Raw genomic sequence first — 18,532 nt, 5'->3', positions numbered from 1 at the left:
ACACCTTTTACTGACCTCAGCGGCTCTAAGAGGAAAAGTGATGGGAGGTGGTGCAAAGGTCCCTCTGGCCCCACGAAGGACCAAAGACCATATGCACCTGTATGAGTATGCTGGGAACCTCTGGAGAGGGGAAGGACTCAAACTTTTTTGACAGCCCATCTGAAACCAGGCGGACACCCAGACCATCATCCTACCCAATCCTTTGGAGAGTGGGGACATCCAAAGTCAACTGATAAGGGTCGAGCCTAAGGGATTTAACCTTAATTGTGCTCCAGCCATGTGGATTGTCTTTTTGGACTGACAAGGTCCTGGATTGGAAGAATAATGACCACTTGGTTGAGGATATCGCTTGCTGAGTTCCCGTACAATAGTCCATGCGGGCCAAAGTACAGCACATAATAGGTCTCTGTAAATTCTATTCTTAAAATGCCCTTATTTGTCTTGTACCTGACAGTTTGGAACAAAAGATCAGGGTACACCGAAGGGATGATTGAGAAAAATATATGAGGTTATAGCTACTCTAATGGGACACACTTTTTGGAAGCTGAAATAGAGTATGAATTCTAACTCCTAGGGAGAACATTTTGCAGACCCCAAGATGTATGGGGAAAGGAGGAATATTAGTGATCTTTGTCTTTCCAAACACCTAGGTGTTTCCTCATGAAGGAACACGCCCTGGGTGCAGCTCTCTCCAACTGCTTCAAATGCCCTAATTTTAAATCGGTGCCTCGTCTGTCATCCTCCACCAAATAGTTCTAACCACGATTGGTTGTCCTTTCCCTTAAGTTTTCTAGGAAGTCCATTGGAAATGAGAAGGGATGGCTTCAGCTCCTGTATCTCTCATGTAAAACTCCTGCCACCCCTCCAGTGTATTGCCCATGCCTGTCCAGTATCTTTTAGTAAGTGGCATCTATGCTGCCCAGCTGTCGGCTTGGACAAAGGGAAAGTTGGTATGACTTTCTTCGGGCAGTCCCTCCAAAAAGAAAGAGTAGCCTCAATTATTAGAACTCAACTAGGACTCTTAAGGTATGTCCGGGCACTGTCAGTCTATGCCTTAAGACTGATAGCAATCCCACTTGGGTGCACCAACAATGATAAATAATACTGTCTTCTTAGGCACACCCTTAGAATTATGCCCCCTGTGTGGAAATCGGGCATTAATTTGCCTTCCTCCCCAATACACGGTGACTGTCATAAGGGTAGTTAGATAGACTGAAATGTATGGGGTACTAAAGGAAACTTTTGCTATTTCCTATTTAGTTAGAATTAGCCCAATTATTTTCCTCCCAGATATTCTAAGAATACTTCTGCTTTGATAAGATGGTCATTACATTTCCTCCATAGATGAGGACAGTTTGGATTTCATAGCTCAATAAAATAATATAAAATAAAATAAATAGGAAGTTGACAAAGGTGGCTGTTTTTTTAATTTTGCTGCTTAAGGAATGAAAAATTAAGAAGAACGATCATTTATTTTTACCATTATTCTGTAAAAGAAAGGACATATGATACCAAACATGCAGGAAGACCATAAGCTCAGAATAAAGAGCTTAATGTTCCATCAGGTGTCCTTATCTCCCCAAAGATTAACGCACACTCTGTCCCCAACACCAGTATCTGATTCTCAGCTATTCTTGCATTATCATTTGACAAATACTGTTCCTGGTGGTTCTCAACTGGGGAAAATTTTGCCCCCAGGGGATACTTGGCAACGTCTGGAGACATTTTTGGTGGTCATGACGTACCAGCTGCTAGTCAGTAGAAATCACGGATTCTGCGTAACATCTTACAAGGCACAGGACAGCCCCCGCCACAAAGAATTATCCAGCCTCAAATGTCAGTAGTGCCGAGGCTAAGAAACCCTACTCCAGGGGATAAAAAGAGTGAAGAAATTCCTATAAAATTACTATAAAAATGGTAGCTGAGTTAGCACCACAAGGTAGCACTGTTTAGAAAGGAACGTTGATGTCTTGTTTCCTGGGATTTTATGACTCTAGTTAGGGACTGTTACCTGTCCCTGAAGCCACGTGGGTCACAGCTAGTTATCATTGAATCCAGTTGCATTTCTTATTAGCCAACTTTCCTCAGGTTAAATTTGCAGGAGAAAGTATACCTGAAAGACTCCGGCACGATGTCTGGTAGGTAATTAAGTCTCAATAAGTGTTGCTTTCCTTGTTTTTTTTTTTTTTTTCTAAACCTTTTTTTCTAATAAACCTTTTTTTCATGTATAAATCCATTATGGAACTTAATAACCTATATGAAACAACTCACCAAACATCCCCTCTCCAAGGAAAAATGATCATCTTCCCTGCCGAAAAGATGAAGGATGGATGGACAGATGTAAATTTGTCCAGGTTTATCCGACACGTTCTGAATATTTTAATTAGCAAATTTGAATGCTAACCAGCCTTAGGACTTCTTTGAACACAATTTGAAACACCTGTTCCTGTCACTCCCACAAGGAAAACACTTTCACGGATTACAGTTGCCCTTTGAACAACATAAAAACAAAATGGCCACGTGATTTGGCCCCTCACTTTGCTGGCTGCCTCATATTTCACTACACCCTGTTCTCTCTTTCTGCGTTCCACCTACTCTGGCCACTCTGAATCCTTGTACTTGACAGACTTTCCCTTACTTTTATGTTGTGCACACTTTTTACCTTCATTCGAGACTGACTACTTACCCCAACAACATATGTCTACATTACAAACATATACCTTTCACTTGTATCCTATGTTTAAGGAGGTAGACTTCCCTGATGCTCTGGTCTGTGGTGGGCACCTCTCTTACTTGCTCCCTGTACACCTTGCAATCCTATCAAGGCACTTATCACACTATATTATAACTGCTTTTTAAAATGTCTTCCCCCACCCGGGGCACCTGGATGGCTCAGTCGGTTAAGCATCTGACTCTTGATTTCAGCTCAGGTTGTGATCTCACAGTTTGTAAGATCAAGCCCCGTGTCTGGCTCTGAGTGGACAGCATGGAGCCTGCTTGGGATTCTCTCTCTGCCCCTCCCTGACTCTCTCTCTCTCTCAATAAATAAATAAACATTAAAAAAATTTTAATACAAAATTAATAAAATAAAATGTCTCTCCCATTAAGTTGTAAAAGCTTTTACAGTGGGAATCACACTATGCCTTGTTAATTGTTAAATTCCCAATACATTTTTCAAGGTTTACCAGATAGTAAATGTCCAGTTATTATTTGTTAAATAAATGACAAATTCTCTTAAACAAATTAACCTGCTTTTTACAGTCTTCCTTAGTTAATTCTTTGGAGGACTTCTCGAGCAATACTTAACTGATAGGCATTGGCAGGAGTCCAAAGACAAGAGGGAAATGACAAACTCTCACACATTATACAGAAGTAGGAGTTTGGCAATCATACCCCACAGGTATCCCTGAAAGTTCATGACCAGTTATGAATGGAGTGATTGTAGAATGGCATTTGAGCCAAATTACTGAAGTATGTCTTAATCTTGTTCCATGAATGTCAGGGTAGCAACTCAGCTTAATATGCTTGAGATTTATCATCAGAGACACAGAGTCAGAGTTAGAAAGATATTTGGACCAGCCTTGGGCCAAACAGACTGTTAGAAAATATATTTGAAATTATAACTCAGGCCGTACCAACATATATTTCCATTTAATGTATCTTTCCTGTATTCCTGTGATATTAGGAAAGAGTAGAAAGACTGATTCACAAAATTACATGACATAATGTGGCAAGAGTCATATATAAACCTATTCTTCTATCACCATGGTCATCACTATGAGCTAGGTGTCTAGACCAGAAAGGTCTACCAGAATCATCAAGGTAGCTCCATGATTGCCCAGATAGTCACAGTGAACTAGGTCAGATCCCCTCAGCTAAGGTTATTTTACTTTACTATCTCGTCATTTACCCACTAAGGAAAGCATACACAAGAAAATAAGGATACAGCCTCCCAGGGCCTCCCTTGTTCTTTGAAAACCTTATTTGGTTTTATCCATCTTGTTGATGATAGAAGGAGAAAGAGACTGCTAGTTCAGAGGAATCCAGAAACCTGGATTTTATACCCTTTTATTCTGGGGAAGAAAGAGAAAATCATACCTTATCCCTCATGCCTACCGTCCAGGTTCCCTTAGCCTTTCATAACCTAACTTCTTCCAGGTTCCATGTACTGCTACAACTTCCGGTCTATTCAAGTTAAAATGTAACAGCAGTTCTGGGTAAGGAGTACATCTAGTTGAGGCTTCTGATTTTTAGATAATAATAAAATTAAAAGCCTGAAGATTCTTAAATGACCCCTCTTTGGTGGGATCCTCTTTGATCCTGCTCTCCTCCAGGCAGAAAGCTTCCTAAAACCCATGCTTCCTTATTATTCCATTTGCGTGGTCTGGAGTTGATTTTGCATTTATCTCAACAATTCAATCACCATATTCTTGAAGAAAATAAGCTTTGTGGTATTATTATTACTATTTGATTCTACCCAATCACAAGACCTATTACTGATATGCAGTCATATGAAATGTATTCTGAATATTTTACAAAGCAATCAACAAGTCTCTGTGTTGAATAATGTTAGTTGGAGTCTAAATGTCTTGCTAAGGCCATGTTTCCCCAAGGACAGTCACAGAAATTTCCAGGCGGATGGTTGTTCCAGTGAAGAATAACGTAACTATGCATACTGTATTATATGGTTACCATCATTACACATCCTTTCTCCATCTCATCTACCCCTCACCGCAACCTTTTAATATTTTCTCTAGTAAAGAAAAGGGCTGTAGAACTAAAGATGTCTGAACCACCATATGGGTGGTAGCATTTGGTAAAGACTCCATTTGACATTTGTCTGCTTGGATGGAGTGATATTATTTGAGATTGGTAGTGGGTGCTTAGGCAAACAGAAGGGCACAATTGACATTAAACAATCTTGGATAATCTTATCTTTGACACTGTTGAGTTTGGTTTGCAGAGTTGAAAAACGTGAAAAACGTGGCTTTGTAAACATAGCCATGCCCTAAGTATTCAAGTGGTCATTCATCATCCATCTGGTTTTTTCCCCATTACTTTTTTTTTTTTTTTAATCACTCATCCACAGGTGGGTATTGTGTGGTTAGAAGTTTCTTGGCCACCTTCCCAACCAATCAGTGAGGCAGGAGATAAACATCTGAGAATAAGAAAGGCAGTTTCACTCGTCAAGTAGGTTGTTCCTTTAGGAGGGAAAGGTGACTTCCCTTTCAATGGATTGCAACATCGGGAACTGAACAGCTTTATTTTAAAACGGAATTAACTGCCTATATATTACGGGTCTTGGGCAATGCTCTTATTTCTAATGTTGACTTAAACGTTTCACAAAGGTGAACTAGACGTTCAAGACTTTCTCAGGAACGCTGAAATAGGCTTTACACTTTGCACACGTAAAATGCGCCGTTATTAGTTAGGTAGCTAAGAAAATCAAGAAGTTTTCTTGCTGTTGAAAGAATTCGTAAAACGCATCGTGTCAAAACATTTTAAGGCATTGCCTCAGATTCATCTCATTCCCGCCCAGGTGAGATATATGTGATATTCCTCGGACACTCGTGGCTGCCCAAGAACAAAAGAAAAGAAAGGAAGCAAATGGTTGGCTGATAGAGATCACGGTCATGCAGGACAGGAGTCTCCCTCAGTTCACGGATAACTCAGTAAACTGCAAGAAAAAGACAATCTTATCCATAGCCTAATCTCCAGAAACCTATAGACTCCGTTGCTGGGGGCCCTAGTCTTGTCCTCATCAAGATGTGAGGGGGTTTAAGTGCTTGCCATGGTGGTGTGGGAAACAAAGGCAAATGAAAAATGATATTCCCTTACTGCCTACAGGCAGAGTGACCTTTCTCAAGGAGCTCAGCTGCCTCGATGATGACACTTTGCTCCGGGGCAAAAGGGAATCTTAGCTTAACACTATCTTGACCACCCCCACCACAGCCCCAGGATCCTGTGAGTCTCCTTAAACACATAACAATTCCTTTGCAAACCTCTTTTATCTTTCACCCCCAAGTATATGTTGGCAATTATACTCCAAGCATATGGCCCCTGATATACATCTGAAGGGTCTCACGACTGAGGTTTTACTAAATGGTGATAAATGACGTCTTCCTAACAACAGCTAGCCTCTCAAGGTCCTGGAAACCTTACTTCCAAAATTCCTTGGAGATGTACACTGTCCCCAACCCCCTCCCGACCTAATCAGTCATTCTTCACAACTCAGGTGCAGCTCTTTCCGCCCACGTGTCCTGTCCCCGTGCTTTAATAAAATCACCTTTTTGCACCAAAGACATCTTCAAGAATTCTCTCTTGGCCATCACTTCTGAACCCCACCATCACCACAAGCCCCCATCAATCTCTACATTCATTTTGCCTTTCCTGTCTTGTCTAATTACAATGGCACTCACGCTTCGTGTCCATCTCGCCCTCTCCCATTCCTCATCTCCATGTCAAAACTCACCAAGTTCTAACACCTGCAGTATCGAAAATGTTTCTTGAGGAGATACTGTCATCGTTCAATCCCTTACCTGTGTAACTTAGAATAGTCTTTGAGCAGACTTCCACATGGTTCTCTTACCACTATTTTGCTCACTCCCATTTTCCAAGGAGCCCAGTCATTATGTCCGTTACCCTCCAAAGTGACATTCAATCTCCTTGGCACAAGGAAAAGACTTCTCCTAAGCCAGCCACAACCTTTTTCAATCTCCTTATCGAATGTCATGTCATACCACCACCTTGTTTTCTCACCAAAACTGAACCTATTATTTTGAAAATATGCATAATATTTTATTACAGTCTTACAATTTTCTTCCAAAAGCTGTTGCTTCAGAAACAACAAATGTTGGTGAGGATGGGAGGAAAAAGGAGCTCTCAAAACAGTATGGAGGTTCCCGAACAATTTTTATTTATTTATTTTTTTATTTTTTATTTTTTTATTTTTGAGACAGAGAGAGACAGAGCATGAACAGGGGAGGGGCAGAGAGAGAGGGAGACACAGAATCTGAAACAAGCTCCAGGCTCTGAGTGGTCAGCACAGAGCCCGACGCGGGGCTCGAACTCACAGACTGTGAGATCTTGACCTGAGCCGAAGTCGGACACCCAACCAACCAAGCCACCCAGGCGCCCCTCCCGAACAATTTTTAAATAGAATTAAAATATGATCCAGTAATTCCACTACTGGGTATTTGCCCAAAAAAAAAAAAAAAAAAAAAAACTAATTTGAAAAGATATATGTACCCCTATGTGTTTTGCAGCATTCTTTGTGACAGACAAAATATGGAGGCAACCCAAGTGTCTACCCACAGACAAATGGATACAGAACTTGTGGTGTCCATATATACGATGGCATATTCCTCAGCCATAAAGGAGAATAAAATCTTTCCATTTGCAACAATGATCGGGTCTACAGGGTATAATCCTAAAGGAAATAGGTCAGTCAGAGAAAAACAAATACCATATGATTTCACTCATATGTGAATTTAAGAAACAAAACAAGTGAGCTAAGAAAAAAAGGGACAAACAAACAACAGATTCTTAAGTATAGAGAACAAACAAGTGGTGGCCAGGAGGGAGTTGGGTGAGGGGATGGGTGAAATAGGTGAAGGGGATTAAGAGTACTCTTATCATGATGAGCCCTGAGTAATGTAGAGAACTGTTGAATCATTATATTGTACACCTGTTATAATCTAACACCGTACAGTAATTATACTTGAATTAAGAAAAAACTTTTTTTAAAGCTGTTATAACAGTTTCTTTAATTTCTACTATACCTGGAAAATTCATAATCATGTTAATATTTCCAACTCAAACCTTATTAAACTTGTTTCCAGCTTTCTAATTTATCATTTTAATATGATTCCACTGAGCATTGCTCATAGTTTCAGTATAGGATAGTCTTTGTGCCACATGGCATTGTAATTTATGTTTACATTTCCTGATGAGTGGAGAGGGAACTCTTCTAGGAAAAGAAGTGGTAGTACTCGGGGCGCCTGGGTGGCTCAGTCGGTTGAGCATCCAACTTCGGCTCAGGTCACGATCTCGCGGCTCGTGGGTTCAAGCCCCACGTCGGGCTCTGTGCTGACAGCTCAGAGCCTGGAGCCTGCTTTGGATTCTGTGCCTCCCTCTCTCTCTGACCCTAACCCACTCGCATTCTGTCTCTGTCTCTCTCAAAAATAAATAAACATTAAAAAAATTTTTTTAATTAAAAAAAAAGAAGTGGTATTACTCATCTGTTTATCACCAGGACTTAGTTTAATACTAAGTACATCCCAACATACATTCTCATGGTGCCCTATAGTTGTTTCTCCTCTGTGAGACTTACCGTGATTTTAATGACTTATTAGTTGTTAAGCCTCTGCCCTTCCTGATAGAATGATAACTCCAAAACCTACATTCACCTCTTCCTTTCTACCGTCTACCACAATTCTAGCAGATAGTAGTTACTTAATAAACATGTACTGAGTGAATGAGTCAATAGAGGTATTCCCACAGCAGTAAATACCAATAACTTAAATAGTATTGAATCTGCCAAAAGATGTTGATGTAATATCTGTTTTCTATTACATATGGCTTTGCTCAGCAGAAACCTACTGAGAATTTAGAACAAAGTACACTAATCCATGTCCTTTCGTATTCTTACCTATGAACATATCCTTTGATCTCATTCAATTTATGATTGCTAAAAGAAATTCTTCCCTTGGGGCACCTGGGTGGCTCAGTCGGTTGAGCGACCGACTTCGGCTCAGGTCATGATCTCACAGTTTGTGAGTTTGAGCTCCACTTCAGGCTCTGGGCTGATGGCTCGGAGCCTGGAGCCTGTTTCCGATTCTGTGTCTCCCTCTCTCTCTGCCCCTCCCCCACTCATGCTCTGTCTCTCTCTCAGAAATAAATAAACATTAAAAAAAAAAAAAGAAATTCTTCCCAACCCCACTTAACTGTCCGGGAGACCCTATGAAAATTAATGATATTTTCCAATACTGTATTTTTCTTATCTGTACGATGAGAATAAGTGATACATTTAAAATTGTATTTTCTGAGGATTAAATGAGATACTGTCCATATCAGCACCTAGTACACTGCCTGCTATGTATCAAGTACTCAGGAAATACTCTCTCTTCTCTATCATATCCCTTCCTTCATCTTCACTCTGCCCCTTCCCTTCTCCCATGTCTTTCCCTCTCTCCTTCTCTCCCTTTCTGCCTCCATTCTTTTCTTTCTTCATTCTCTTCTTCTTTCCTCCCTTCTTCCCTTGTCTACTAGAAGGTAAACTGCTTTAGAGAATTGTGTCTTACTTATCTTTTTATTTCTAGAACTAGCACTTTTGCCCATATATAGCAAGTCTTCAGTAGATAAGTTTGAATCCATACCTGAATTCTCTGGAGGAAATGTTCATCAGATAAAATTATATTTGAGGAAAGAAATGTCGTAAAACCCTGCTAGTCTTAAGATGAATGAAAAGAATGCGAAAAACCCACATTCTTGTTAGCAGTAAATTCCCTCGATTAACGTTAAGATCAACAGGCATTTACCCAACATAAAGTTTTACATTTGGAGGGACGCCCAGATGGCTCAGTGGATTAAGCGTCCTAGTTTGGCTCAGGTCATGATCTCACAGTTCGTGGGTGTGAGCCCCACGTTGGGCTCTGTGCTGACAGCTCAGATCTGGAGCCTGCTTCAGATTTTGTGTCTCCTTCTCTCTGCCCCTCGCCAGCTCACACTCTGTCTCTATCCGTCCCAAAAATAAGTAAATGCGAAAAAGAATTTTTTACGTTTTACACTTGGAAAAATGCAAATATTTTAGAGAAGTTTCAAGCTCTTTGGATTTATCATCCTTGGGAATAAAGAATTCGTTGCTTTGATCTATCAACAATCTGGGAAGCTAGTGATTTAATTTATCTTATGATATCAGTATGGGGAGTGGAGTGGAAAGAGTGGTTCTAATAATAAGCCTAAGGGGCTATCAGAGGGAAGGGTGTTGGTCAAACACAGAGATTAACAGTCTGGGGTTCCAGTGGAAAAAAAATTAAATCTTAAAAATGATTGGACAGGTCAACAAGTGAGAATTAGTGCCGAAGCAGAGACTTTATTTTTTTTTTATTTTTATTTTTTAAATATTTATTTATTTATGAGAGACAAGGAGAGACAGCATGAGCAGGGGAGGGGCAGAGAGAGAGAGGAAGACACAAAATCATAAGCAGGCTCCAGGCTCCGAGCTGTCAACGCAGAGCCCGACACGGAACTCGAACCAAGGAACCGTGAGATCATGACCTGGGCTGAAGTCGGGCGCTTAACCGACTGAGCCACTCAAGCCCCCCCACCCCCCTGCATGCAGAGACTTTAAAAGAGTTGGCTTCCTCTGCAGGAAGAGTTGGCTTCCTTTCTCTTCCTTTTAGAGAAAAGGCAGACCAACACAAAAGTCTTAACGTAGAAATGAGGAAGGGAGCAAGGTCTCACTTGTACTGAGAAAGCAACATGGTCAGAGTTTTGGGGAACACACTTCTGCACTGGAATTCGAAATGGGGTCAACCAGGAACCCTTAGTCTCCCATTCCTGAGGGCTCTTACTACTTCATTACAGCTTCTCATCTATTATAACTGCTATTTTTTGTTTGTTTGTTTTGACTTTGCATTGCCTTTGCAGTGTCGTGTGCCTATTTCTTTCAGAAACGAAGACTGAAACCAGCTCCCTTCATCATACAACGTAACATTCTTCAAGCCAGATGTACTAACTCCATCAATACTTGAAATAGAAAATATGTTTAAAAAAAAAAAAAAAGGAAAGGAGACAAGTGGGAAAAATAACACACCAGAGACACAAGTCAAGAGGTTGCCAGTTTCTTTGGCATGGCTCATTTTCCATTTAGAAATGCTTTGCAATCAAAATAAGGGTGAAGTGACTACTGGGCGTGTATACACACATACATGTATTTATTACTTTTGCTTGAATTTTTTTCTTATTATATTTAAATTTTTTTTTAACTTTTTATTCAGTTTGTTGAGAGATGGAGAGAGACAGAGCATGAGCGGGGGAGGGGCAGAGAAAGAGGGAGACACAGAATCCGAAGCAGGCTCCATGCTCCGAGCTGTCAGCTCAGAACTTGATGCGGGGCTCGAACTCACCAACCGTGAGCTCATGACCTGAGCTGAAGTCGGACGCTTAACCGACTGAGCCACCCAGGCGCCCCTTTTTCTTATGACATTTAGGGTAGAAAAGGATATTGAACATTGTCAAAAAAACCTCCCTAAGAAAATCATCGTAAATGTTGAACACACGTCAACATTTTAAAGGTTCCATTCTGCATTTTGAATTTATAAAAGAATAAAAACAGTATCAATTATCCATAAAACGAGCCTGTATTGAGATATCCATTTCCACCTGTGTTTTGATAGCGTCGGATATTGCTACTTTTCTCAGCAGCTTAAAAAATGTACCTTTTGGCAATCAGAATGATAACAGCTTTTTGGAGGGGTATTTTTCTGCCCAGTGCTAATTCCTATCTATCAACGCTTTCTGATACTGCGGTCAGCCCCGGGAGGGAAGTGCTTAATTAAATGAATGAGCTCTTAAGTGTTGCACAACTGTTTTCTTTGTTTTCTCTTGCTTCCTGTCCAACCTGTGCTGCTGATTCCAAAAACAGAGCAGCATCCAATGAACTTAAGAAGGAAGTTTTATATATAAAGCGATAACACGCTCCTCCTTGCTCCAGAAGTAATGGGAGAGGCTATTCTACGTGTGATTGATGGGTCCCAAGTGACTTGTTCCAAAAAGTAACTGATCCTTCATCGTGCCTGACTATAAAAGCAACAACGTACAGGGAAAGGCAGAGTGGAAGGAAGAAAAGAAAGTGGATAATTGGGGCAGCTAACATCGAATAAGAAGAAAAGAGAGAGAGAGATTGAATATTTACCTTGAAGTCTTTATTGTTCAGACACTGGGATAAAATGGTGCCCACCATTTTTCTGAGCACCTTCTTGCTTCATTTTACTGTTTCTGTGGCTTCAGAACCGTAAGGAAATGTATACTCTGTATTCTTACCCTGAGTCCTGGCAAAGTGACCAGGGGAAATGCGTGCTGTGTTAAAATATGATTCTACTTGACTGTTTCAACTTCTGAGACTGAGTGCTGGTTTGCCTTATAAATTTTAAACAAGCATATGAGGGAATTAGGACCTTTTTCTTAAGATGCCTCTCTCTACATACTCAAGTTTATCGCAATGCTATGAAAAATGTTTCAGAAACATTTCAATACGTTAAAATTGTTTCTTATGCGTGTTCTGCATTTCTGCTACACTTGTTTAAAGCCTTGGTTACTTTCTTTGCACAGGCAATATATCCTATGGGTGTCCTCCGTGATGCAGAGTCATTCTACAGACAAGGCTTGTCTCCACCTTTCAAACCTTAACGAATCTGTATCCTTGAGTGTTGTCCTAGAATATGATGGATACAACACCACGATTTTTGACCAGTCTGTGGACGACGATAACTTCTACGCTTGTGCAGATTTCAAGGTGAGGCACTGAACTTGCCGTTTCCGAACTTCAGCGGGGGTGAGGAAATTATTACTGAAAAATTATTTTTAGAGAGGGGTCCCTGAGCGGCTCCGTCAGTTCAACGTCTGACTTCGGCTCAGAGATCATGATCTCATGGTTCGGGAGTTCGAGCCCCACATCAGGTTCGCTCCCGTCAGCGCAGAGCCTGCTTGGGACCCTCTGTCCCCCTCTCTCTGCCCCTTCCCCAACTTGCGCTCTCTCACAAACAAATAAGCATTAAAGCATTACTTTTAGAGAGATAACAAACCTTGATTTTGGATGCAATGTGGAAGCTAGGGAATGGGATCAGAGACTTCCTGAGAGGCAAGAAACAAAAGGAAAATTTACCCATGCAACAAAACCTGTGAAATACTGCCATTATTCTTTCATAGGCAGTGATAATCAAGCACAATCACTGCCCTTTGGATAGAACCGTTTAACAATATGAGGAAAGAAAATACAGGTAAAAAGAAGCAAGATTGACAGTGAGGGCAACACACACACACACACACACACACACAGAAAATAGAAGGCTAGCGGACGTAAAAATAAGTTTGTCAGAAACAGTCCTCATGCTAACTAAAGCAATTGTAAAAAGTGGTCTCCGAGTCTCCCTTTAAGACATAAGGTCCTGGGGCGCCTGGATGGCTCAGTCGGTTAAGCGTCGGACTTCAGCAGGGGTCACGATCTCGCGGTCCGTGAGTTCGAGCCCCGCGTCGGGCTCTGCGCTGATGGCTCAGAGCCTGGAGCCTGCTTCCGATTCTGTGTCTCCCTCTCTCTCTGCCCCTCCCCCGTTCATGCTCTGTCTCTCTCTGTCTCAAAAATAAATAAATGTTAAAAAAAAATTAAAAAAATAAAAAAAGACATAAGGTCCTCTCTAGAGGCTCGCGGCCTGAGAAGCCAGTTTAAGACCTTATTTACCAGCTCAATGTCTACAACTTGTTTTCCCATTCTCTGCTCTTTAACATGAACAGGTGTCTCAAAAGTCCTCTGAGCCCTTGGCCTTTGTGACATTGCGGGCTAAGGGAGAGACTCTTAAAATCTTTGAGAGGAGGTCCGTAGCACTCGCTTCAGAGGAGACCGTAACCTTTGTGCAGACAGATAAGCCCATCTATCAACCTGGACAAAAGGGTAAGTCAGTGTTCTTGTTTCCTTTGTTTCACTGGCCTCAGGAACACATTCCTCAAATTTAGAGCACCCCGAACGTGTGAATGTCAGTCTCAAGTTTATTCTGAATGGTAGGGGATCACGGATTTCTCGAATTTCTACTGGCCGCCTAGGTCAGTTACGTAACAGTGCCCTCCAGCCCCAGGAACTGAATGCTTTGCTTCTTAAACGCGTGCATGCCACTTTAAAAGTTTAAAAGTTCTAGTGACAGACTTTCGTAATAAAATGGATACGAGCCTGGGATGCAAAACGTTTGGTTTCACTTCTTGCTCCATAATTTACCAGTTGGGCCAGCCAAGTAAATCTCTGTGTAGACTCAAGTCTTTTCATCTGTAGAATGGAGGGAATAAAAATGCCTCCCTTCCGGAAATAGTGTGAGAATAAAATGAGACAGTCAATGTAAAATAGGACCTAGCACAAAGACTCCTTATTATTATTATTATTCGTGCCAGTAGAAATAATCACTAATCTGATAACCTAAGCAGAGTTCTTCTATTTTCTTTAGTATTGTGGTAAGTAAAAGGTGGCAGAAAGAACACCAAACTAGGATTCTGAACTGGGGTGGTTTTTGTTTTGGCTGTACCAGTAAATTATTGGATTTCGACAAGGAAATTCTGCTCTTTGAGATCTTTAGCTTTCTCATTTGTAAAATTAGGGGGTTGGATGACATCATCTATGTATTTTCTTCTAATATTACATATTTGTATGATTTATTTTGAAAAGAAATAAAAGAATTAAAACAGAATTCCTATACTGAGATTTTTTTCCCTGCATTATATTCTCTCTGTACTTATTAAAATGTTATCATGACAGTTATGTATATAAAGGTAGTTAAAATGATCTTTCTGGAATTCTGCTAAAATTAATTTAATGTTTGCTAACGTTACTATCCTTTTCCAGAAAATTATGTTTAACTTCTACTATACATACTTCACATTTTTCTTTCTACAATTAATTCTGGCACCAATTTTTTATAACGTTTATTTATTTTGAGAGAGAGAAAGCACGTGCGTGCATGCGCACACATATGCCAGCCGGGGAGGGTCAGAGAGAGGGAGAGAGATGCCGAAGTGGGCTCCACACTGTCAGTGCAGAGCCCCATGTGGGGCTTGAACTCACAAACCGCGAGATCATGACCTGAGGCAAAATCGAAAGTCAGATGCTCAACTGACTGAGCCACGCAGGTGCCCCGAGGCTCCAATTTTTAAGGTGTCCCTGTGGGCCATTTAGGGCAAAACTTTCCAGTTGGTGGTAGCAGCTTTGGTAATAATAGAGCATCGTCAACAGTCAACAGAGGAATTACAAATGTGTAACGAGAGCTCTTTCCAAATAGGACCCAAATTTCAAAGGGTCACATCAGAGCTAGGGGACACAGGGCAGCATTCCGTGACAGCAAGACAATTAATTGCTATGTCTATTTACAAGCATTCGTAGACATACCTATGTCTATTTACAAGCATTCATCCCTTCTTCCTCTTTTCTTTTAGTTCAAATTCGCATCGTGACGCTGGATACCAAGTTCAGACCTGTTGAGGAATTGGTGAGTTCATTAATTTCTAACGGTACAATGAAATCGAAGCAAAGTAAACAAATCCATTACCATCTAAAGTGTCACCAGGAGGCTTTGCATAAGTACGGAAATTGATTCTAACATGGAATACTGTACAGGTGGAGTTTCAATGCTGACCCCCAAATTTAGAACTTGTCTTTACTGGGAGTTAGTTTGTACTTCTTTAGGTCTTTTCATCATATAAGGGGGGAAAAAAATGGGTTGCATGGAACCTGCTTTCCACTTCCCTGATGAGGTTCAGGATCTCTCACATTTGGGGTTTTCTTGGCACGCTTAACTACGGAAACTTGGTCTTCTGCGAAACTTAAGGCCGTCTCAACACGAAGCCAGACGATCTTAACAATGCAATATCTGGCAAAAAAAAAAAAAAAAAAGAAAAAAAAACACTATTACAATATTAACCTGCATTTTTTTCTTTTCAGTATCCATTGATCACACTTCAGGTAAGCGATCTGCTTTATCACACTCATTATTTTGAATATTCAGATAAATAAGGATGTGTGTGTGTGTGTGTGTGTGTGTGCGCGTGTGTGTGTAGTTTTCATTACGTGTAGTTAGAAAGTAAGGGAACTGAAATAAGGGGAAGAGAAATGTTTATCTACTTACAATGTAAGGCATCAGCGGAAGATGTAAATAAAAAGCTGCCACTTTGGTATTGATCCTGTGTGGCAAATGCAGTAATGGATTTCCACAGAAAATGAACGATTGGGCTCCTTCTAAGGGAGGTTTATGTTTAAAATTGCTTCATTTTGGCTACTGGCCCTTCTCAATGTTAATTTAACCATATCTTATTTTAAGGAAATAGAAAACACAAACACCTAAAGGTTTGAAATAGAGTCGGTGATATTATTACAAAATGGACCCTTTGCTTTCAGAAAATAGTTAATGGAGTCTCCTTCTACAGTTCAAAGCTCTAGTGCAGTAGAGTGTGACTTAATTTCAGATCTTAAGTCTGTCAGTAAATCTTTTGTGCCCATCAATTCCAACATATGTACTTTAATTTCTACGTGCAATATGTATTATTACTATTAACTAAGTCTAAATGTTAATATACTGAGGGGCGCCTGGGTGGCTCAGCTGCTTAAGCGTCTGACTTTGGCTCAGGTCATGATCTCGTGGTTCGTGAGTTTGAGCCCCCCGTCGGGCCCCGTGCTGACAGCTCAGGGCCTGGAGCCTGCTTCGGATTCTGTGTCTCCCTCCCCTCAGCTCCTTCCCTGCTCACACTCTCTCTCTCTCAAAATAAATAAAGATTAAAAAAAAAATTAAATGTTAATACACTAGGATCTAGGTTCATTGTCATTATATATGTATATAAATATTCCAAATTGTCTTTATAATACGAATTTTTTTGTCTTTATAATGCGATGTATAATATAATTTTGTATATATATATATATATATATATATACAATATAATTTTGTCTTTATAATACAAATTCCTTCTTACGTGGGTGGCAAATAGCTCATCCTTCCAGTAGGATAAATATCAAGTCAGCCATTTTCATGTTTTCCGCATCCTTCGTAATCTGTAAATAGCATTATCTTCACATCCTAGTGTGAACACTAGGATTCTACCTTCACAGTTACCTTCACAGCTAGTGTTCCACTGAAAGCAACAGAAAGCTTAACCAACATTGGTTTAAATGAGTGAAAGTTTTATTGTTTTCACAAACCACTAAGTCTGAGTGCAGGCACTTTAAGGTCTGGACAAGAACAACATAATATTACGAAGGATCCGGGCTTCTTCTATGTAACCTCTCGGCTGGCCTCAGTGTGTTGTTTTATTCTCAAGGCCAGCCGCAACTGATTCTTTTAGAAATAATGTCTACTCGGTGACTTCTACTTACATTTCATTGGCCAAGCTGGTTACATTGGTCATTTCATTGGCCAACTTGGTTACATTGGTCATATGGACAATCCTTACTGAAAGGAAGCCTGGAAAATTAATTTAGTTTTCTAGGTTTTATTGTAAAGGAGAGAAAAAAAAATTAAATTAAGTGAGTAGTAAATAATGTTTTTGTTTCTTTGTAGAAATCTTTTTATCAGGAATTCTTTAATCACAACTGGTTGATATCTTTAAATAGGCTTATGGAAGCAGGCTCACATAAGATGTAATATGCTAAAAACAAATAAAGAAGAAAATGTAGAACTCCCATTAAACAGCTCTTGCATGCATTGTGTAAATTCATAACCAGTTTATTTATAGACCAAATAAACACCAGTGACAAATAGAAGTATTTGTTAGAATAAATCCCTCCTTATGCATCTGTTGGAGTGGGTCCACTCTACTGTGGAAAGCACTACTCTGGGGCAGGCATGTTGCGTTTTATTTTTTTTAATTTTTTCTGTGTTTAATTTTATATTTGAGAGAGAGAGAGAGAGACAGAGTGTGAGCAGGGGAGGGGCAGAGAGACAGAGACAGAATCTGAAGCAGGCTCCAGGCTCTGAGCTGTAACACAGGGCCTGAAAAGGGGCTCGAACTCATGAGCAGCGAGAGCATGACCTGAGCCAAAGTCAGATGCTTAACCGACTGAGCCACCCAGGCGCCCCTGTGTTTTATTTATTTTTTTATTATTATTATTTTTTTATTTATTTTTGAGACAGAGAGAGACAGAGCATGAACGGGGGAGGGGCAGAGAGAGGGAGACACAGAATCCGAAACAGGCTCCAGGCTCTGAGCGGTCAGCACAGAGCCCGACGAGGGGCTCGAACTCACAGACTGTGAGATAATGACCTGAGCTGAAGCCGGCCGCTCAACTGACTGAGCCACCCAGGCGCCCCGCCCCTGTGTTTTAAACTTGTTAACTATGGAACTCTGGTTCAGAAGGACAAAAATCCAAAGCAATAGTTAGAGATTGTTGTTCTTATCCTTTTGGGGCTTAACAGAGACATACTGTAATATTGAATTTGTATACCCGAGGAAGTTATGTTATTGTTACAGTGCAAGATATTAGTGCAATAAAATGGTAGTTTTCTTTACTTCCAATAACTATAGAAGGTACTCAGAATAAAGAAAGAAGGGATAATACTCTTCATGACCTCTAATTTTATTTCTTCTTTATTTCTAGGATCCTCAACACAATAGGATTTTTCAGTGGCAAAATGTGACCTCCTTTCAAAACATTACCCAACTCTCATTCCAACTGATTTCAGAACCAATATTTGGAGATTACTCTATTATCGTGAAAGAAAAATCAGGAAAGACATTGACACACCAATTTACTGTTGATAGATATGGTAATGAATTACTACTTATG

The 18,532-nt window shown here is 40.4% G+C and overlaps 1 protein-coding gene across 2 annotated transcripts in view; it reads left to right on the top strand.

The window, feature by feature from the left end:
* Positions 1-11,687: 11,687 nt before the first annotated feature.
* Positions 11,688-18,532, top strand: part of LOC125918819 (ovostatin homolog 2-like) — a 54,189-nt gene continuing 47,344 nt past the window's right edge. Inside the window, exons 1-6 of one of the 2 annotated variants that reach the window (XM_049625052.1) lie at positions 11,688-12,016; positions 12,334-12,517; positions 13,513-13,669; positions 15,193-15,245; positions 15,698-15,718; positions 18,344-18,512. In XM_049625052.1, coding sequence (XP_049481009.1) covers positions 11,952-12,016; positions 12,334-12,517; positions 13,513-13,669; positions 15,193-15,245; positions 15,698-15,718; positions 18,344-18,512 — 649 coding nt within the window. In that variant the 5' untranslated portion in view covers positions 11,688-11,951. Of the gene's footprint in view, positions 12,518-13,512; positions 13,670-15,192; positions 15,246-15,697; positions 15,719-18,343; positions 18,513-18,532 lie in introns of both variants that reach the window. The other variant, XM_049625051.1, reaches the window with a different exon arrangement.

The sequence above is a fragment of the Panthera uncia genome, chromosome B4 (genome assembly GCF_023721935.1).
Source record: "Panthera uncia isolate 11264 chromosome B4, Puncia_PCG_1.0, whole genome shotgun sequence".
Taxonomy (NCBI): domain Eukaryota; kingdom Metazoa; phylum Chordata; class Mammalia; order Carnivora; family Felidae; genus Panthera; species Panthera uncia.
This window is presented reverse-complemented; position numbering and strand designations above follow the sequence as displayed.